The 22,579-nt window shown below is 37.7% G+C and overlaps 1 protein-coding gene across 6 annotated transcripts in view; it reads right to left on the bottom strand.

The window, feature by feature from the left end:
• The window catches only part of Vps13b (vacuolar protein sorting 13 homolog B), a 683,809-nt gene that overhangs the window by 43,454 nt on the left and 617,776 nt on the right, over positions 1–22,579 (bottom strand). For all 6 annotated transcript variants that reach the window (XM_063257835.1, XM_013143877.3, XM_003479878.5 and 3 more), the window contains 10 exons: positions 18,166–18,429; positions 17,595–17,678; positions 17,241–17,416; positions 16,376–16,546; positions 15,824–16,025; positions 14,584–14,769; positions 11,964–12,110; positions 9,492–9,775; positions 6,214–6,341; positions 5,821–6,020 (listed from right to left, as the gene is read on the bottom strand). In XM_063257835.1, the coding sequence (XP_063113905.1) occupies positions 5,821–6,020; positions 6,214–6,341; positions 9,492–9,775; positions 11,964–12,110; positions 14,584–14,769; positions 15,824–16,025; positions 16,376–16,546; positions 17,241–17,416; positions 17,595–17,678; positions 18,166–18,429 (1,842 nt within the window). The remainder of the gene's footprint in view (positions 1–5,820; positions 6,021–6,213; positions 6,342–9,491; positions 9,776–11,963; positions 12,111–14,583; positions 14,770–15,823; positions 16,026–16,375; positions 16,547–17,240; positions 17,417–17,594; positions 17,679–18,165; positions 18,430–22,579) is intronic.

Below are 22,579 nucleotides of genomic sequence, written 5' to 3'. Positions count from 1 at the left end.
GCATCAGTGCTGAGGGTTACCTTTAGGTAATGTGCACCAAAGGGCCAAATGCATATTGTCTCTTCATTCATCAAAGCATTTAACAAAATATCTCATGATCTTCTTATAGACAAGAAACATCTTATGCAATTTAGTTGAAAAGTGTTTTTACATGCATTTTTAAAATTTAGAATGGTGAGCTACATGACGATACACTTTGGCTTGTTCCTGGATCACTAAACCCTGATATGAGGGAAGTATTCAGTTATTTCCCACTTCATGGAGGCCCTGGACTTGTTCAATATCTTAATTACTTGGATGAATATGTAGAATGCATGCATACCACATCTGTAAGTGACTTGCAACTACCACAGATATTAATATAGTAGATGGCAGCATTATGATTTTTTAAACAGTAGTAGTGGACTAGGTCAGTAGTAATAAGACTTGACTTAGGGGGGTAAATATAAAGTCCTGTCAGTGGGTTCAAAAAGTTAACAATACAGCAAGTCATATGATAAAGATTTTGGGGACATGCTTGATAGCAAGTTTAATAATGACAAATGGTCTGAATGTTATTAAAATGATAACTCAAGTCTTCTAATTTATTGATGGAAGTATAGGAAGGTAATAGGTGGTTAGAACACATTTTGGAGTACTGTGTGTAATACCAGCTGCCAGATTTTAAAAAGGAACATAACACACTGGTATGTTCAGCCAAGGATAACTGTGGTGATGCACATTCACGAAAACAATGATTCAAGGAACCAAAAATGTTTGGCCTGGATAAGGGAACACTTACAAGACAATGTGGAAGCTGCAATCAGAAAACCGCAATGTGGCCATATTGAAGGGGAACTCAGTAACATGTGCTGCCCTAGAGGGCGAGATAAGGATCCACGAGTGGATGGCATCAGGAGAGTTGTCAATTAGATTAGAAAGAAAGCTCAGTATAGTCACGTCTGGAACAAGCCACGGCTGTGACACTAGGGCCTTCTGAGGTCCTGGAAGGGGAAATTAGGAAACTTTTTTTGAACCTGTGCTTTGATGGCCTTTCAGGGAACAGTACCTGTAGCCACAGCAGGACTTCAGAGGACAAGTGATCCCAGCTTGTTGTAAGAAAAAACAGGACCAGGTGACATGTGAGCAGATTCAAGTGCCAGCCTGATGCGCTTAACTGTAAGGCACCTAGCCTTTTAAACTTTCCAGACTTCATACCTCTCATCATGAAAATTAGTGCCCTGAGGATCTTAGACTCTTTGTGGTGATCAAAGTCCCTATCTTGGGGCCAGGCACGGTACAGCACATCTGCAATTTTAGCACTTGGGAGGTTGATGCAGAAGGACTGCAAAGAGTTCAAGACCAGCCTTGGTACATAGCTACCTGGTAGTTCAAGGGCAGCCTGAACTATGTAGCAAGAGCCTGTCTCAAAAACAAAACAAAACCAAACCAAACCAACAAAGCCTTTCTATCTAGGGACTTACTACTTGGGACTTACTTTACTGTTATTCATGTCCATGAAGGTAAGAACTGCACCTTATTTAAGACAAAGTGTTTGGCACTTAATAGTTCCTCAATAAAATTTTTTTGGGAACAAATGAATGAGAGATTGGAGATGGTGTGTGAAAGCGCTTCATAATTACTCTGGTCCTGTGTAAACATGAAGTGTCATTCTCCACCCTTCCATTCCCACATATCCCCACTAATACATGGCCCCTAAGAGAACTAAAATTCTTGAGAGGACCCACAGGGTCCAGGTAATTTGGTCTCTACTTGCCTCCTAGGCTCCCCTTTTCCTTCTTCCCGCACTACACCCCCCAGACTTCTCGTTCCCTAAAAGAACCATGCTTTCACTCCAAGTCATGAAGCTTCAAACATGTTGCTTGTTTGGCCTAAACAACCTCCTCCCCTCTTGTCTAATTTGTACCTATAGATTCTTGAAGGCACTGATGGAAAATCCTCACCCAGAGATACACTCCCTGGCCTCTCAAACCACCTGTGTGTCTTCTTCTGGCAAATCTACTTCCTTCCTCGCTCCTGTCAGTTTCAGAAAACAAAAGTCTCCATGTGATTGCTTGATTGACACCTATGTCCTCTACATACAAAGTTCACAGGCGCCAGGGCTGTGTTCAGGTTTTGTTCAGTGCATTTTATGTAGTTTAAGTATCATTTAATGTTTGGCACATATTAAAAACTCAGTAGGTGTTTGATAATTTACAATTTGTTTATTTATTTATTTGTACTGAGAATCGAACTCACAACCTAGTGCCTTGCAGGCAGGAGCTGTGCTGCTGAGCTACATCCCTGGCCTAGTATTTGATAATTTAAAGAGCGAAGCAAACTTTATTACGCTTTTGTTAGTTAAATGGTAACTTATGTGTGCTCTTTGTACCTTGTTTTGAGTTTTTCTTTTCTTTTTGTATTTATTTGAAGGTATTTACTTTTAGCTTTTGAATTTTAATGTTTATATTGCTTTATGTTATACATTTCCTTTTCCCGTATCACTTAACTGTAAAAAAATAAGGTTTCTATCAAGAATTTGACAGGATCTTAAACTACCTTGTAGAGTGATTGAAAATGTGACTCCAACTCCTGAGTGTGAACTAGTTTCTTATGCCATATTTACTGAGAATCTCAAGGTCCCTGTCCCCCGAAAGTCAAGTTACCACCCACTTCAAACTATGGAAGTGAGTGCCAGATGCCATTTTTAGGTCTTTGGCTGAATAATCGTGAGCTGTCTTCTAACCAGGTGTGAGTCAGGAGCACAACCCTATAACACTATCCTATACCAATTTTACAACTAGAATTTTGTGGCACAGTACGAGATCTTGATAACATTATCTTTGATAATGTCCAAAGGATATTTCTCTGTGAGGTTATAAACTATTTCTGCAGTCTCTCATACACCCAATTTCAAAATTATAAATATTAAACTGTTCTAATTATAAAACTAAGCCCAGGGACATGACATATATAGTAGGACTGTCAGAAGCTAGAGGAGTTTTTTTCCTTGCAGTATAATGGAGATTTTATGGTGTTTTAATTCTGCTTGTTTAGGTTAGCTTTGAAACTCACATCGCATTCCAAGGACCCGGGGCTGAGGGCAGAGTCCTGGAAGACAAACCTCCTCCCACTGAGCTCTGGTCTTTCATCAGGAACACAGCTCCCTTCTCTCCCAGTGATTTATACACCTGGGGTGATGCAGGGCTGTCAGTGACAGCCTGAAGCCCATCTTCCTCCTGAGGAGGTCTACATCCCACTCTGCAGGACACATGGTGCACAGCTCCTAAGAGATTAATGGAATATGAGCCTTTCCTATGTCCTCCGACCGTGGATGGTAAAGGTGTTGGAAAGAGCACCTCAGCTCAGCTTTGAAGTAGCCCTGACTACAAAGGTTTGAAGAAATTTAGAGTGAATGGGAGCTCCCAAAATACAGTTTGGCAGGAGGGATGCCTATTGTATCGAATTCCCTAATCATACGAACAAGATTTCAAAACCTTTCAAACTGATGCAAGGGAGTTCTGGAACTCTGAGAAGTGTGCATATTTATTTTATAAATTAACAAGATAAGGAATGTCTCCTGAGTCTGCACAGACTCCACGTTCATCAAATAAGCACTGCTGATGGAAAACACATCCTAGGCAGAGGGGCCATCACAGATGCAGGCATCCAGCTGCGTGTACCCTGCGGGACAATCAGCCATTCTTTTCTGTCCCTTGCCAGATCTTTTATCTGCTCCCACAATTACTGCTCTCCTCAGGCCCCTGCCTCTTTCCCTATCTCTTAGAATATCACTCACTCCACACTTCAAAAACTCAAGGAATCCACAACAAATTCACTTCACCTCCAGGCTCTACCCTCTGCCATTTCTCCATTTATGCCTGTGCCCATTCTTGCTGCTTTGCCCTGCAAGAGAAGCACAAATGGCCTTTTTTGAAGGCCAATTCTTCTGCCAGGGCTTGGGTTTGCCTCTCTGGGCCCTTTGCCACTTGCCTTGCCTGGCTTTTCTCCCATGGTTTGTGTGGGTGTGTGTGTGTGTGTGTGTGTGTGTACGCGCGCGCGCGTGTGTGTGTTTCTTCCTCACTGAGCCTATTTTCATGTGGCCAGTTCCTTGAGAACAATTTTCACTTGCTCCTCTGTTCCCTCCCTTCTGTGTACCCTGAATCTTCCTGGTAGTCCTGCTTGGCCTCTCTCTAGGGGTTTTCATGCTGTAACCACTCTCCTTCCAGGGGTCTTTCTGTCACCTCTCCCAAGTCTCTTCCTGCTCGGCGCTGTTGCCTCTTTTGCTATTCCACTCTTGCGTGCTAGAATTTGCTCAGGTACACGGGGGCACATGTGACCTCCACACCATCTCTTGGAAGTTTTAACTTCTCATTCAATTCAGTCATCCAGTCAATCCTTTATGCAGTTGCTATTTATTAAGATTCTACTGTGTTGACAGGTACCTGCTATATGCTGAGCATGTATGAGTTATTTATCAGGCCAACAGAAATCTTTTAAGTCCAGTTAAATGCTACCCATGTTCCATAAGCACACAGGGGTGCAGGAAGGAAGGGAAAAGGGTAAAGGGGCTTTAGCTGAATCTTGAAAGACAGGGAAAAAATGTGCCCTAAGAGCTAGGAAAGAGAGGAATCAAGACACTCCAAGAAAAGTAGTAGTATGTGTGGCACTGTGCCTCAGAGCAGGGCTTCAGAGCCAGGAGATCTGGACAGTTCCAGGCTGCTCTCTTGTCATGCATGGGAATGAGGATGAGCTACTTTTGGAAGCTTCCTTTTCTACTTTTATAACAAGCCCTGACAAGCACAGCTGTGGTAAAGCTTAGATAAGAGTGAAAGTAATGAGCCCAATGCCTGGCATATAGTGATTAAGTAATAACCATTATCATTACTGTAAATAGATTTATGAGTAGGTTTTATAACCACTGCAATGGAACCTGCTTCATAAGCTTGTTGTGAAGATTAAATGAACCTGAAAACTCTATGTGAAAGAAATCTAAAGAAAAGAGCAGCACATTATTATTCCTCCAGAAAAAGGAATGAAGTGCGGATACATGCGATAACATAGTGGAGCCTTCGCAATAATGGTAAGTGAAATAAACCAGAGAAAAAAGGACAATCAGTTTATGGTTTCCCTTGTGTTAGATACTTGGAGTAGGCAAATTCATTGAGATAGAAAGCAGAATCAAGGTTCCCAGGGTTTGGGGGAAAGAAGAAAAAGGAGTTATTGCTGAACAGGTACAGAATTTTGATTTAGAACAGGAAAAGTTTCAGAAATCCTGGTGATGGTTTACAATACTGTAAATGTCTTCAGTGCCACAAAATTGTATATTTACAAAATGTAGGTTTTCAGTACAGAAGAAAGAAAATGCCAGATTCATGTTCCATTTTCACCAAAAATACTACTACTAACATTCATAGTAAGGTAAAAACAAATCAGGACATTTTTAGCAGAGTATTATGGATTACTAGTATAAATGTGCATTTTTTAAATTGGTAAACTTTCAAAAGAAGAAATTAATATAGGGTCTGTATTACACAGTCATCTAAAATCTAGACAGTTGGACTGCCTTCTAAAACAATTTTATTTCATTTTAGACCTGTATTAGATCCAAGGTGGCTTGATCTTACCAGGACTCCCCTGATAATGTTATATAGTACATTTTGGAGATATATAATTGTGTTTAAGGGTTAACCTGATGCAGATGTAAGAATGGAAACATACGTGTGCTCACAGAGACAAGTTCAGCATTTAGAAATTTATGTTTACAATAAACCTCCGACAAGACCTTAGTGAAGGGCACTTTCCTTTGGGCCAGGGCAGGAAGAGACGAGGCTCACTCACCTGTGTTCCCTGATTGTTGATATCGATGGCATCACTCCATTCAGTGCTTACTGCATCCAGCAAGTCTACTCTCAAAAAGAGGCTAGGAAGTAAGTCTTTGGTCTTGCAGTCTGGATAGCTAGACGTCTGATGATACAGCTCATGATGAACAGAGCTCTCAGAAGGAATTTTTCTGCAATAAACCTCAAATTTTGGAATTTCTGAAAAAAAAAAGTTTTAGCATACTTAGGATTTAAGGAGAACTTAGGTATATTGAACATAATGTGGCAAAATAAATTTCTCAAGAAGGGTTGGAAATACTTTTATTTATTTGGGATCATAGGCATCGACTAAATAAAAACCTCAGGAAAGAATAAAAGTTTTATTATTTAAATTCAATACTACAAAACATACCTTTGATATTTTCCTTTATAAGCACTGTCACTGGACATCTGTTGTGCACAATTACTCGAGGACTAGGGTCTTCTGAGAGTGTTAAGTAAGTGACTCCAAAGTGCTCTTGATACGTCAGTGCGAGAGCCCTAAAACAGAATGAAACCAAATGACAGAAATGGTTTAGGAAAAAATGCTTGCTTTCCCTTTTGGCTCATGTTTACGCAAATTCACAACATTTTGAATTCGAAAATATCTTCTTTTTTGTAACTCGGGGGAGAAGTCTTCCAGAAATGGAAGTCATGCCCTTCTTTATTACTACATGCCCTACTTTATTATTTATCATATAAAAATAGTAGTTTTTTTTTTTTTTTTTTTTTTTTTGAGACAGGGTCTTTCTGTGTAGCTCCGGCTGCCCTTGAACTCACTGTATAGCCCAGCCCACGATGTCCTCAAACTCATCTTGATCCTTTTGCCTCAGCTTCTAAGTGCTGGGATCACAGGCATGCACCATCACTCCTGGTTTGATTTATTGTTCCTAGTTGTCAAAACAGTGGCACAGATTTATCATAAGTTTCCAAATGTATGAAAAATTATTTTGAAGACAAAAATTATAATTCAAGGGGCTGGTGGTTTAGCTCAGCGGCATAAGCACCTGCCTTGCAAGCAGGTGGTCATGAGTTTGATCCCCGGTACCGATAAAAATGAAAAAGACAAAAAAAATTATAATTCAAAGGAAATTATAGTTAATTTCATGCTAGGTCTGCCTATTCTTTTTTGTCTGTGTGTATGTGTCTCTAACTGTTCAGACAGGATACCTTCTCAAAAACTGCTCAGTAAATTCTGGAAAAGTAAGATCTATTAGTAGATCTATTAGTAGATCTATTATAAAAGTAGATTATAAAAGATCTATTATAAAAGATCTGTTATAAAAGTAGATCTATTATAAGATCTATTCTGGACTGCCTTCTAGAAGAACAAGCCGGAGTGCTTATTCTCTTCATTCTAAAGATGCATGCTGTCAGTTTTCACAAAAGGCTCATGTCTTACAGGATCTGCCTTCTGACCAGCACAAGCAAAGCTGTAATATTTGGAATCATGCTGCATGGGCATAGGTTGCCCTCTGTGATTCAAAGACAGAAATTCTCATAATGGGGTTTAATGTCAAAGAAAGAAAAAAAAATTCTCTTTGAGCTCTAAATTAAATGCACTAATTATAAAAACTAATTATTAAATGCACTAATTATAAAAAATAATTTCATAAGAATTATTCCATAAAGAAATTATGGCATTTGCTAAATGTGGCCCTTAGTTTACACTCTTCAAAACGGGTCAAAATACTAAGGAAGTTCCATCTGCCATCTCTTCTCTCTGTCAGTGTAAGTCCTCCCAAAGATTCCATGTGTATGAGATGCCCCAATGAACTACCCATAAGTGTTTGGGAAAAGCATGTTAATAACACTATTGAATATGCACTGCTGGATTAAGGAGAGGAAAGAGATGTGAGATGGGAAGCAGAAAATGTACTCATTTTCAGAGTAAAGTTCTTACACTGATAGGAAAGTTATTTTCACAGCCTAATTTTGAAAGAGCTGGGCAAACTAATTTCTTTTTGACCACCATGAAAGCTAAGGGCCAGAACTAGAGTATGGCGCCTTTAGTCTATTCAGCTTATATTTTGTATAAAAGATTAAATTATCCAGGTGTGTTAGTACATGTCTGAAATCTCAACACTTGGGAGGCTGAGGCAGGAGAATTGCTGTAAGTTCCAGACCAATCTGGGCTATGAGGTATGTTCAAGACTGGTCTGAACTACATAATGAGACACTGTTTAAAAAAAAGATTAAATTATACCACAAGTTTTAGAATGTTAGATTTCATTTCCAAATGAATTTCTGTTTCAAATTTTTACTTTCACTTTAAAAATAAACTTTGTTCTTACAGTTAAGTTCCCATAACTTTCAAGAACACTTTTTAAAACACACTTAATATTATATGAAACCAGAATATAAAGGTAATCAGTCTTCTACAAGGTTAAAGATAAAAAATGTTGTAAAATTAGGGATGCTTGTGAACACTGTAAAAGAAGAAAGAATATACAAAGGGAACAGGATCTTACTATCATGGTAACTTCAGTTAAACTGTTATCTTTAAGACACTGCTACTAAATATCTCTACATACATCAAAAAGGTAGGGTGGCTAAAATCTCAAAACCTAAAAAAATTCATGATCATGACAATAAAGTGTCCCTCATAAGGTCACAATATGTTTTCTTTTGTAGTTGTTACATGTACCATAAATAAGTCATTCCCGGTAGATCCTGAAAGGATGTACTGCTTGCAAAGCAACCACAAAACAAAGGTCCAGTATGAACAAAATACGCATTTCTCTGGCTTAATTCTGTGGTTGTTATTTGCATAACTGGTAATCAGTAAGTGGAGCAACAGTGCAGGAACAATTACAGCACAATCTTCTGTGGCTTGTGTTTATCCAAGTTCTCTCTTTAAATGATTTTTCCCCCAAAATTCCATTTTGAAGTAAAATATTGGCAAAGAAAAAGTTTCCAGTTTGATATTCTTATATATTAGCTTTCGTCTCTCTTTATTTTGCAGAGATTAAGACTTCCTAAAAGAAGGTGATTTTTTTCATTATGATGTACAGAAAGTCCCTGACTTATGAATGAGTTCTGTTCCAGGAAAACACTTGTTAAGCTGGATTTATTCATAAATCCAACTAAGTGATTCTTATACACTTCTGATACAGATATACAATGCATACTGCTTTGTGCATCCTGGCAGTCTCCACCTCGTCACCACTGCTTGTTCTCCTGTTTCTGGACACCTCAGGCTCTGATTGAGCTCTGCGCTGCAGAGCACTTTTGCACCGTACAGGAGGCACACAGCAGCACTGCTGTGACGTCTGGCAGACATGTGAGCTACTTCATGGTTTCTTACATCTACAAATGGTCATAATTCAAAGTCAGTTCATATCTGTGAAAGTTCCTAACTCAAATGTTTGTAAATTGGGAACTTACTGAATTGCTATTTTAGGGTACAAACATCATCTGCCCCTAATATAAGCTGCAAAGGTAAAAAAAATATCTCATAAGCACACCAGGATAACACATATGTAATCATGACATTTGATAAAGTGAATATAATATCTAAAAGTCATTAAAAGTAAAAATCCAACCTAGTATAGCATATGAGGAGCACTATAACTATTCTCCTGTCTGTCTGGTATCTCCATGAACAACAACACTGATAAGCAGACAAGGATATTTACATATATAAAATACCTGGTGCAGAATCCATTTTCTCTAAAGTTCCCAAAGGGCACTGCCACACTCTGTCTGGGAAACTCTTGTCTCACTGTAGCTGGCAGGCTCCAGCACTGTGAGCTGTCAGCACCTGCAGCAGGAGAAAAGCCCAGCAAAATCTGCTTCTGAAGCAGAGATGAGTCCAACACTGATGGCCCAATATCAGGCATTAAGTCCCAGCAAGGAATGGAGCTGTACTTCACAGCAGACTGCTCTCCCCCTGGGCAAATGCTGAAAGTAGCACTGTCTAGAACGTGAAAATCCTGAAAAACAAAAAGACAATGGAAAAAGAACACATTTACTACAGCAACACACTGGAGTTAAGCTTTTAAAGGACAGTTTCTAGCAAACTATAACCATGTAATATTGGAAACTGGCCTACTTGGGGACGTGGGAATATCTGCAATGTTGTTTCCATAAACAAACCCTAATGAGACAATTAATGCAGGAGAAGCAGGGTCCACTTTTCTGGGCATCATGAAACACGATGGGGCTGGAGTGGGAGTGATTAAAAAGGCAATGCCAAGCTTTCACTGTCCTCCAGGTACTGCAAAAATTCTGATGTCCCAGGGTAGAAATGCTATGTGCACAGGAAAGAGTTCTTTAGACAGATCTGCTTCTGAAGCAGGGATGCACCCAACAGTGAAATGTGTGACATGCAGGAAGTCTTTGGGAGAAAGGACTTGAATGAGATTTGGAATAGGAAACTAGAAGTTCAGAAGACAAATTATTTTAAGGTTCATTCTGAGAGAGGAGCAAACTCTGATCCCAACCCTCAGATGGAATTCTACAGCTTTTGTCATTATTGACTCTTTGAATTTTATTTTATTTTTGAGACAGGGTTTCACTATGTAGTTCAGACCAGCCTTGAACTCACTATGTAGCCCAGGTTGGCTTTGAACTCACAGTGATCCTCCTGTCTCAGCCTTCCCAGGGCTGGGGTTAGAAGTGTGAGACCCCATGACCAGCTCTGACTCTGAATTTTAGACTTAAAAAGGATCTCAAGGGATAATTTATTTGCATCTCTTCTTTTACAGCTGAAGAATGTGCTTTCCAGTGAGACATCATAAAGCCAGGAAGTGGCAAAGCTCAGCCAAAACCAGGCTTCCTGTTTCTGAGTTTGAGGTTTTCCGAAATGTCCGTTTCCTCAGAGGCTAGGGGATTGCCAAATTTTCTCTCTCTCTCTCTCTCTCTCTCTCTCTCTCTCACACACACACACACACACACACACACACACACACAAGTCCCACACCTGCCTGAATAAGTTATAGTATTTAAAAAATAAAAAACTAAAACAAGGAATACTGCCCAGGCAGGCAAGAGCCAGACTTCCCTACTTTCCAGGAAGCTGAGGAAAATTAGGAGTTCCTGGTGATACCTTTGCAGCTTCTGGTAGCCAATGTCGTTTATTGAGTACTTATCCTTTTTAGTTACCTTGTTCAATCCTCACAAAACCTATAGGGAATGCAGGATTACCCATCTTACAGATGAGAAAATTTGTTACTATGGAAAGCCCTGACCCAGTGTTTCAGGAGCCCTACGATGAGGAGAAGCAAGAAAATTACCAGGACATATATCCTCTTGTCAAATTCTCACTTACAGTGTGCATATTGTTGACTTCTATTTTCCATGTGGGCAATCAACTGGGTCCTGCTGGCCATCTATTTATTTTTGTCACTATTTTGTAAGCCAGGATGGAATTCTGGTATTTTTATAAATATTATATGTTATAAGCTAAACAGTATAAAGCTTTCATCCTATTTAATTATTCTAATACAATTTTAGTGGTTGAAAGTGTGAAAAAAAGTATAGACAAATAGTTTCAAAAGCATAAAACAGTTAACATACCACTTAGCATATTGTAAAATTTTGAAAGGTTTCCTTTGTTAAAACATAATTGTTCATTTTAATTATATAAAGAGCTGAATTAAAAAATCCCTTTCATCAGTCCTGGGTTTATTTTTTGCTTATTCTGCCATTATGTTAACATAAATGAGCTGGTATGTCTTCAAATTCACTTCCTTCACAACACAAGCTCAGGTCCCCAGATTGGGGGCTCAGTTCAGGCCCTCATTCTCGGCCCATATGGCTCTTGCAGCACTGCAGCCTGTGAGGCAGATGTTCCTTTTCATGCAAGTTGGGAGCCAGTCCTCAGGATCACTGCTCTGCTAGTGAGGGTTTAGTGATGTTGCCAGAGGACGGTGTTGAGCCACTGAGCATCTGGGGCGACTAAACCAGCAGTCTGCTAGGATCTGCTACTTTGGAGGATTTCTGCTCACTTATTATTGTGGAAGCACTGGCCATGCCATCCATGGTTTTAGTTACAGCAAAATTAAGTGGATTTCTTTTTGTCTATATTATTAACATTTTGTTTGCCTAGGTTAAAAAATTTTATCCTATTGGTTAATTTATCAAAATGTAGACGAAATAATTGTATTACAAATTGCTTACCTCCTTTCCAGAATGTGGATTCGAGACAGATAGCTGTGGTTTGTAAAATATGTGATACGGTGTATTATTGATTATTGTAGTCTTATCTTCAATCTGAATAATTTGTATACCTTGCTGTACCATCGAAGAAATGCAGAACTGACACAGCTGCAAGATAATTGAGGAAAGAGTGATTTTTACCATGAGGCACATGCAGATCACATGATTATTCTTAAAACATTATTTTATCTATTGGTTGCCCAAGATGCACTAATTTTACATTTCTCCAGAGTACTTAATAGCATTCCTTTTCAGTCTCAAAAATGTCCTGGCCAATGTCAAGGAATAGTATTTATAATAGGGTACTTTTGTCAGCCAGTTACGCGTGCTGCTATTGTGTAGTGACCAACAAGACTTGTTTTGGGGTTATTTCCTAAATTACCTCACAGAGTATTTATTTATAAAGCACTTATATATAAACTAATACCATCCATCTTACTCAGCAACATTCCACCCAGCATTCCTCCCCCTCATGCTCATTATAGCAGTGACCTCACAGAATGCCTGTTATAGGCCAGGAGAGCTCTGAGAGATTTGATAGCTATACTAGTGATGATGAAAACAGTAATAGCGGGCCCTTATATATTATCATATTATGCTTCTCCCATTAGCTTTAAGTACTTCATGCAATGTAACTTACAAATTCCTCATAATACCTATACCAGTAGTAGAGGAAAGTGAAGACCAAAAGGAAAGTGAAGAACAAGCTGTTTGTTACCACGTCGCACATTGTCTCACTGCCTTACCACACTACATGCAGAACTGATGTGCACAGAAGATGTGAGCTCACTAAAAAGGGACCCATACAACACGTGGTGATCTCACAGCAGCAGTTCTCACAGGGTAGTTGGAAGATTAATGGAGGAATCTTTGAGCAAGGGGCCCTCAGGGAAAAGCTATTCTTTTTTTTTCTTTTTTAAAGACAGGGTCCCCCTGTGCAGCAGGCTAGCTTTGAACTCACTATGTAGCCTGGGCTGGCTTTAAATTTGTGGCAATCCTCCTGCTTCAGCCTCCCAAATGCTGAGATTATAGGCATGTGCCACCACGCCTGGCTTGAAAGCTGTTTTTATGAAAAATACTAAGATGTTGTTTATCTTCACTCTCATTTCTTCATAAGTGTAGAGTTATTTTTCCCCCAAAAGGTATGACTTATGATGTGATCGTTCTGATAGCTAATGGAATGTTTTAAAAATTTCTCTTAATTTTGAATCTGATGAAGCTGATACAAACTTAGAAGCAAAAGGTCTTTGAGTTTCTCAATAATTTTTAAGAGTTTAAGTGAGTCTTGAAATGAAAAGTATGAAAGCTACTAAAAAAGAGTAATTGGACATCAACATATTTTCCAAAAGCTCTCATTTGTTCACATTCATTCAGCACTCACTGTGGCCACTTTGTGAGGATGGGGGTAACGAAGTCTAAATGTATACAGCAACATTTCCCCCCCAGTTTTTGATGGTAGTTCTTAGTTTACAATTATTCAGCTCTGGGTGACTCATGCTTACCGCTCTGCCTCTCACACCCACGTAAGAAAGGTACTGTGGCTGGCAGAGCATCAACATGTGTTGCCCAGACAACTCTGAGGAAATGGATACCAGTCTGAGTACAGCAAAAAGACCAACTTCTTTCTTAAGAATAAAAGAAATGTATCTTTAAAAAAATGTGAACAAATGATTTTTTCTAGAAAGTTTCCAAAGAGAGGCTCTTCAGCAACATCTAACTTTTTCCTAGGGAAAAGTCATTTGCATTTTACTACTCTGCTAAAGTATTCCTTCTTTTTCTCATGTGGGACAGCTAAAATAATGCAGATATTGTAAGAACAGCATGAGACTTCCACATGGCATGTTGATATTGTACTTTCATGTGCTCATTACTGTATTATTCAGTAAACTGGTTTTCATAAGCTTTAAATTTATACAGAAACGTACACCACTTGCGTTAGTTAAACAATGGATTCAGTGTGGTTTTTTGTATACATGTTTCTAAAAGCATGAACATCTCCCCTTTTGTAACATCTTTTTTTTTAGGTTTTTTTTTTGATAAAGGATCTCCCTATGTAGTCTAGGCTGGCCTTGAACTCATGGCAATCCTTTCACTTCAGCCTCCCAAATTCTAGGATTACAGGCATGCATTACCATGCCTGACTTTGTAACATTGGTTGTATGGGAAAAGAATCAGTCCATTTCATATTGCTCAGGAAATAATCTATTCTGAAAGAGACTTTGATACTCAATGCTCTGAATATTAGCAACTCTATTTCCTATTCTAAAAAAGGAGGGCCAAGTACAACTTGTGGATATTTTGGAATATAATTATTTCCCCCATATACTATAAATCAAGTGACTGCTGAGTGTTCTGAAATAGAGCAGTTATTGGATAAATTATGTGACACAGCTTTTATCACTAGTAAAGGGAAAAATACCTAAAACAGAGATCCAGGAGGAAATTAAGTGTTTAACTGTTATATACTATTGAAGATAAGTAATATTCCAAAGGCACTAAAAATAGAAAGGGTAAATCTATTTTAGACAGGTTAAAGGGTGGGTATGCTATTTCCCCTGGGCCACATCAACTTTGATTTTACCTTCTGGTGTCCGAAAGCTCCAAGTCTTATTTCAACATCAACAAATGCTTCTTCATCCAGTGTTACAACTTCACCATTACTTCCATCTTTCCACTTCGGAGATGTCAGGTTATGAACCAGTTTAATTGCTACTGACTTGTGCACAGTATTTGTATTTGCCCAGTATATCCCAATTTGAAAAGCTTCCTAGAAAAATAATGTCTCGATTTAGAATATTTTTCTTAACTGTAACATTTTAAAACTTCAATCCCAGGGATTTTTAAATGTGATATAATAGGTCTACTAAGTCAAACAAATATCCTTATCCTCTCCCTCTTTTTTTTTAATGACAACAAGCATTTTATCTTGGTTCCCAATGTCTTTTCTGACTCATAATCAAATTCAGTTTTTTTGTAACAAGGAAAAAACTGAACACCAAAGGCTTAAAAACTGAAAGTTTCATCTTATTTGACAGGAGAATAATATGCAACATTAGGTTTCCATAGGTCAACATTCCAATTCCATAAGGTAACAGCATCTGATTATTTGAACTACCAGGAAAAATGCAATTGAATAAAGATGTTTATAGACTGGAACTAAAAATAAAAGACTTTGAAATTGTTCTCTTTGAGAAAAAATATTTAGGAATTTCACCTACTCTGTTTTCTTGTAGACTTACATGTCTTCTTGAAATGAGCTAGTTTTACAAATTTAATTTTCCTGTGACAGCATATAAAACCTTCCTGTAAAATTTTTATCTTGTAAATTAGGTTTTTCTCTACTAATTCCATGTTATCTTTAACAACCAGGTAAATATTGATAATTATGGACGTATAAGTCCACTTACATGGAAAACTCTCTGACAAAATGGTTCAGAAATCTTTAAAACCATAAAAGATTTCAGAAAATTTCCAGGAGAATTACAAAGAATGCTTAGGGGGATAGATTAGCATATGTATTTTTGATGCATGAAATAGACCAACCTTGATACTTGTCAAATACCCTGCACACAATGGAAATGAGAATAAGCCAGCGCAAACTATACATCAAATTTAATGATACTTTAACCAGGAATGCTGCTGATGGGGGAAATGTCATCTGAGAAACCTCTGAATATCAGACAGCATTCCATAGCCTTATACATGCATCTATGTGACAGTTTTCCATAACTGATTCATTCTGCTAAGATTATAAATATGACCTCAGAATAAAACCTACTTGTTGAGAGAAAGCTAATGTAAAGTTTTAAAAGTTATAGTACCTGAAAATTAGGAGGAATAATAATTTTGCCAGCAGGAACTTGTAAAACAATCTTCTCTCCTTCAAACAGCCAGAGGTCCCAGTTGGACTGATTGATAAGCAGGGCCCAGGGTAGAAGTTCTATCAGCAATGTTCTAACATATGGTTTCCAGATTGACAGCTTTACTCGCATTGGGCTATCCCACTGACTCAGCTGCTCATTCCTGTTCCAAATACCACATCCAAGAGACTCAATGAAATATGATGATTTCAATATTTATGAAATATGCTTAAGGATTCCAGACACACAATGCTCCTGTATGATACCTCTTCACACCACAGCCATTCAATGCTGAGTTTGCAAGCAGGAAAAGCAACTTTTCATGTAATTACGTTCTAGATTATGAGTTTAAAAATCTATTAATTATGTCTACTTGGTGACTGAAAGGTCATAAGCTGACAGATATATGCACATTTTATTTTTATACTATTTTAGAGTGTCTACTATTTTTGTGAATGGCCACTACTTAACATTTAGAAGTGTGTATACAAAAAGATTGCTGTAGAATGTTACCTGTCAGAATCCTTCTTATTATAAGGCCATGTGGGCTCAAGTGACTTTTCCGGCCCATAGAAGTCATCAAGGATCTGATTAACTGTGCCTCCAGGGTTTATCTTAGTGGCTATCTGCCTAATGAGGGCTGTTGAGATGGGAACTGCACAATCTGAAGGATCGTATTCTTCTCTAGAAAATTGAAAAGCAAAAACAAAACAACCAAAGAATAAATGCCAGATTTCTAAAGTGGTCTCCAATTTATTTTTTTAAGAATCTAACTATAAAATATACTAGATCAGTACATTTTGTGGGATTGAGTCAACTTCTAGTAACTAAGAAATATATAACACAGAGTTAAGATGATCTATGCCTTCGATTTTCCTTCCCACCAACTAATGCTTGGGTGACACTTCTAGTCATCTTTTTCCATACCAGAAAGCCATATGTTAATTAAATCTAAGGCTGGGCAAGGTAGGGCACTCTCCATCCCAGTACTTGGGAGTTTGAAACAGAAGGATCCTGAGTTTAAGCTTACCCTAGGATACATAGACAAGTTGAAGGCTGGTCTGGATTACATAGTGAGACCCTGACTCAAAAGCAAACAAACGGACAAGCACAAAATATAACCACTCATTAAATCTAAATTATGTTACATTTTCTGATGATCCCTCTGGGTTATTTCTTAGCTTAATGAAAAAGGCTTACTTTTATCTAAAACTGTAAGAGAGAATTATGAAAACACTAGGCTGCCCAACTTTCAAGTAATATTCTTCTAAGAAAACACAAAACAAAAATTCCATGCATGTTCTTCTCTCCCCCAAAAGTACATAATTACTTTTCTGTTGAATTTCTTTTAGGGAAAATATATGTATTTTGCTAATACCTTGCTTGAAATGTGAGGTGATGTACAAGGTCAGGTTCTATGTTTTCCAGTGGCCTTTCCTGACCTTTTCCTGGAATAATCTGTGTTTCACTCAATCCTAGACTTCTTTTCTCCAAATGTATAATAATGGGGTCTGGAAGATGACTCTTCATGATAAAAAGAGGACTGAACACAATCTATAAAAATAAAAGGACAGAACAACTTTCATATTTGCTTTGTTGCAGTATTCCAGCTGTTTGATGCTAAAACAAACTTGTAATAAATCTTTTTCCTAGGTCACTCTGACCTTAATTTATTTCAGAACAGGAAAGGTCAGAGTCATATACCATATTTTAGGGTTGGGAAAGTACTCACCATTCGCTGTTGCACTTGAGAGTTGGGTTCTAAAGTCAAAACTGTACACCAGACATAAATAATGGAACTGTTTGAAGATGGCACCTGCACATGAGAAAGGAAGGAATCCTTTTAAATACTAAAAAGCTTACTAATTAATCAAAATAAACATATGATATAAGACACTTTATCCTTGCTTTGGAGGATACAAAAATTTAAAGTTTTAGGGGAAAAAACCTAAAAAAGCAAAGTCAGGCTTCATTGTAGCATGAAGCCCTCATGCATGAGACTCTTTCAAGGTGTAACTTCCCTGCAATTGAGAAAGACAGAGTTGGCAACAGTCTGAGAAGTACTTTTCAAAGTCTTTTGATGTTATTTCATATCTCTTTCCTTTTTTTTTTTGTACCAGGAATTGAACATAGGACCTTGTGCTTGCCAGGAAGGTACTTGTGCCACTGAGCTAAATTCCTGGCCCTCTCTTTCCTTTTCTATGTATCACTGTTAATAAATGAAATGCTGTATTAAGTAAAGAGCATATCAAGAACTTTCACTTTTAAAGCTGTTCTACTCTAGACTGTATTGCTTCTCTTACCTGGATGACAATGCTATACTCAGCAGCTTTAGATTCTAAGCACACATCTCTTGACCAGTCTTCATCCCCTTTGGCCTTAACACACAACTCTGTCAGTTCACTGTTTTCCAATATGTATGAAGGCAATTTCTGTTTGGGTATCAGGCAGTCAAAATGTTCCCGAACCACAGCATGTCCATCTTGACCAATGTAATGCTGAACAACTTTTAGTTCTATGCTTTCAGACAAGTAACTACAGATGATCTGTCTTCCACAGATGATAATCTAAAAGATAATATATAAATATGTAAGGCTTCATCAATTCAGACTTTATGAATAAAAGGAAGGAAAAGAAATTTGAAGAAAGAATGAATTTTGCTATGGCTATGTTGAGTTTACAATATTTACAGAAGAGATAATATGCAGGGTTCAGTGTCCACCTAGATACACTGGTCACATTCTTGAGAGAGAAGGTAGAACAAGAGACACAGACTTGTGAAGTAAAAGCCATGCAAATCATGCTGACAGAGGACAGTTTACCTGGAGGAACGGGTGGAAGTACAAACCCAGAAACTGACCAGTACTGCATAGGCAGATCCAGGGCGAAAAGAAAGAAGGGGCAAGCAGCTGAAAAAGAAGGGCTGAGGAGTGTGGAAATGAATTAGGAGGAAAGTCATGAAAGGTGACTAGCGGGGAGGTGGCAGTTAGGTCATTTAAATAATGAATGAGAATTGAAAGCAAGCGTTTAGCTCTGGTAACTGTGAGGGGCATTGTGACCAACTTATTCCCTGAAGCTAATTTCTAAGGATCTGTTGTACTCTAACTCAGTAAGAGACCTCACTATAAGCTTAACACCATATTTGACTGAGATACCTAATTTTCATTTTATTTACTTTCTTCTACATTGTAGGAGTATATATCCTTAAAAAACACGCAGAATAATCTACTAAACTCATAGGTAACCCAGTTTTACTCCCAGTTTAGAATACAGTTCATGGCATTAACAAGTGTTTAAATTGCTTGAAAATGAGAAGATAATGAAAAATTTATTCTTGTGCAATGAATACTTTTAGAAATTAAACTCTTTTAAAATATGAGTACTAAAAATAATAAATAAATATGAGTACTTACCATGACTGAGGAAAACAGACTCTCATAAACTACTGATTTCTTATTTTTAACATATTTTCAGATTATAAAATATTAACAATATTAAACTTATAGGCCTAAGGATGGTAAAGTTAACTTTAATGTGTCAACTCCAATGGGCCATGGAATGTGAAGACATTTAGTTCACATTATTCTGAAGGTATCTGTAAGGATATTCCTGGACAACATTAAACATGTGAAATTAGTAGACTGTGTGAAACAGATGCTCTTGTCTTCCAGTGTGAATGAGCATTATCTAATCAACTGAAGACACGATTAGAAAAAAAAATGCTAAGTAATAGGCAATCAACTCATTTTGCCTGAGTATTTGTGCTGGGATATTGGTCTTTTCCAGCCTTCAAATTTGAACTGAGTCATTGGTTCTTCTTGGGTCTTGAAGTTGCAGTGTAGGGGACTGAAATTTACACCACTGGCTCTGCTGCATCTCAGGATTTTGATTTGCACAGGAATAATACAACTGTTCTCTGCTGACTGTGGAGGCTGGGACTTCACTGTCTCCATGATAATGGGAGCCAATTTACAATCAATCAATCAATCAATCAATCAATCAATTAATGAATCTCTCATACCCACTATTTGTTCTATAACCCTCTTAATCTCACAGCAATCTTACAAAGCAGGTGCTACTATGATTATCTTCACAAGGAGAAAAGTACACATAGAGATTTTTAATAAGTTGTTGGGTAGTATTACACAGGTAGTCTAGGCTAATGTTTGTATTACTCACACAGCCTATCTCTCACAAAATAAATACGTACTTATTAAGAAAACTTAAGACTCCAAAAGAAAGTGCTCATCATACCATAAAAGTGGCAGAGCCTATTGGTTCCCTTCCTAATAACTTGTTCCCCTTTTTCTTTGCAAGTAAAACTCTGATTTGGTTTAGGTATCAAAAGATGGACAAGTCCTCAGGGGAGATGGATGCCTCCCTTAGTTTCCATATCTATAATGCAATTGTTACAAGCTAGTACTGGTTACTGACTCCATTCTCTCTTTGCCAATGATTAGTTAATAACATGAAAAGCAGTTGGCAAAGGGCTCTAGAGAAGATTTTAATCCTTGATAATAAGGGAGACAGTTTAACAAGTGAAAGCCTTGTTCCTCTTCTGCCACATATGGTGTTATGAGAGATGATCACTGCTTTTGGAGCCATGCTGAGCCCAGGAAGACAAATATAGGAGGATGGCAGAGAAGGAGAGAAGCATACACAGCACTGAGGTGCTGTGTTAACCGACACTGAACCTGTGTTCTTCCTTAATACAATGTGAAAAATAAATGAAAAAAGGGGATTATAATAGGGTCTGTCTAACTTGCTATGAAAATGAAAAAGCACATTTTTTAACTTCATGGTGGCAGCATACTAGTTGATATATTAAGTATGTCATCAAAAGAAATCTGTAACCAACATTTGAAATAAGCTATTATTTACATAAGTAAGTATGAATATCTTTGGTTTTTTTTGAGGCAGGCTCTCACTAAATTGCCCAGGCTGGCCTTGTAATATGTGCGAACCTCCTGCTTCTGTTTCTCAAGTATCTGAAATTACACATGTACATCATGCCCAAATGAATAACTATTTATGAATGAATTATTGTTTATCCAAAACAAGCCCACTAGATCGACATGGTGGTTTTACCTTGTGTTACATGGATAGTGAGGTTTAGTATTTTCTTAAACATTTATTTCCCAACTATCTATTCACTTGGATTTTTTAAAAAAGGAGAACACATTTGTAAAACCAAGCCATCTTTTACAGATATATTTCCCACACATACACTGGCAATTATAAACTTCTAACTATGCTTCCACAATAACAAACCATAAAAGTCAACTGAACTGTGAGTACCAAATTAGCAAGCAAGCTATGCTTCTTTAGCAAATACTAGGGATTACTAGACACTCATGATAAGTCTTGTGGTGCCATAGCAGGATCTAACTTAAATAAACATGTGAAAACTTGGAGGAAGTATTTAACTTTGTTATTGTTCTTGATATACCCAGGCCTGGTAACATATGTGTATGACTCTTGCTTTGGAACTTTTGGATCCTAGGAAATTTGGAAGAGAATTTCACTGTCTTTCATAGAAACCACAGACTCTCTGCAACCATCTGGGACTCACTTTGTTTAAAGACAAAGATACTCCTGGTGGGTTTTTTATAGTTTCATTTTCAACTAAAAAGCCTGTTAAATAGGCTTTCAAATTTGATAAAAAGAAATCCATAAACAGGCAAAGGATTATTTGGATGAAGGGAAATTCAAAATGGCTGCTCACTGGAGCAGGGCTCCTTTATGGCTGCAGAGTTCAGGAGCTCTCAATCTGCTTTTCTTCAAAGCGGCCACCTTACAGTGCCTTTATTTTGAAAATTATGGTTAGAATTTCAAGATTAATTTATCAGTTGAAGACAGCTACTTACTTTTTTTAAAATGTAGGATTTCTCTTTAATACACATTTCCAGGTTTCACACTAATTTCCCTCCTTTTTTTAAAGCCACAAAGATGTGTATTGAAGATTTCCACATATGATTTTACTTAGCAGGTTTCAGAACTCTTATTAGATCAGTGCCAAGAAGAATAGCGATATTAAAGAGTAAGTCCAGAGTACCAGATGCACTGGAAAAATGATATCTTAGCCATGATTAAAAGTGTATGTATAAAGATACAAACATACACACATACATATGTACATCTGAACTTTTAGAGTGGCAAAGGTTTCTTCAATGAAGGGACAAGAAACACAGAAGCAAGTATGTGTACGAGTAGCTGTATAATGTACAAAGTCCCTGGGACACTTTATATGTGGTCAATTTACATTCAACAGGGGGAAACAAGAGGAGTACAGGAAAGGCAGAGTACAGATAACCAAGCATTATTGTTAAAAAGAGCTTTAGCCAACTGTCCATTACCCAGGGACACATTAATGTGGTTAAGGTACATCAGGGATCTGCATACACTCACCTCCCCAAATGAGTTTTGGCAATTAGGCAGCTGCAATTTATTGTAAATTTCCAGGCCCAGGTGGGGAAGTAGGAAAGAAGCCAAGATGTGAGGGAGGCAAAAATCCACAAAGGTCTTCTGAAGCTGGTTCCCTTCTTTTTTCCTAACCTCGCCAATTGAGAAAATCCTGTCTCTAATGTACTTTAATCTGAATGCTAGTTAAACTAACCTGACAGTAAAATTAAATCCAATTGAAAAAGACTTTTAAAATTTTACTTGTGTGTGTGTATATGGGGGTTAAGGGTTAGGAGTGAAGGACATATGTGACCT

The sequence above is a fragment of the Cavia porcellus genome, unplaced genomic scaffold, assembly GCF_034190915.1.
Source record: "Cavia porcellus strain 051 isolate PalLab524CR breed Dunkin Hartley unplaced genomic scaffold, mCavPor4.1 scaffold_10, whole genome shotgun sequence".
Taxonomy (NCBI): Eukaryota; Metazoa; Chordata; class Mammalia; order Rodentia; family Caviidae; genus Cavia; species Cavia porcellus.
This window is presented reverse-complemented; position numbering and strand designations above follow the sequence as displayed.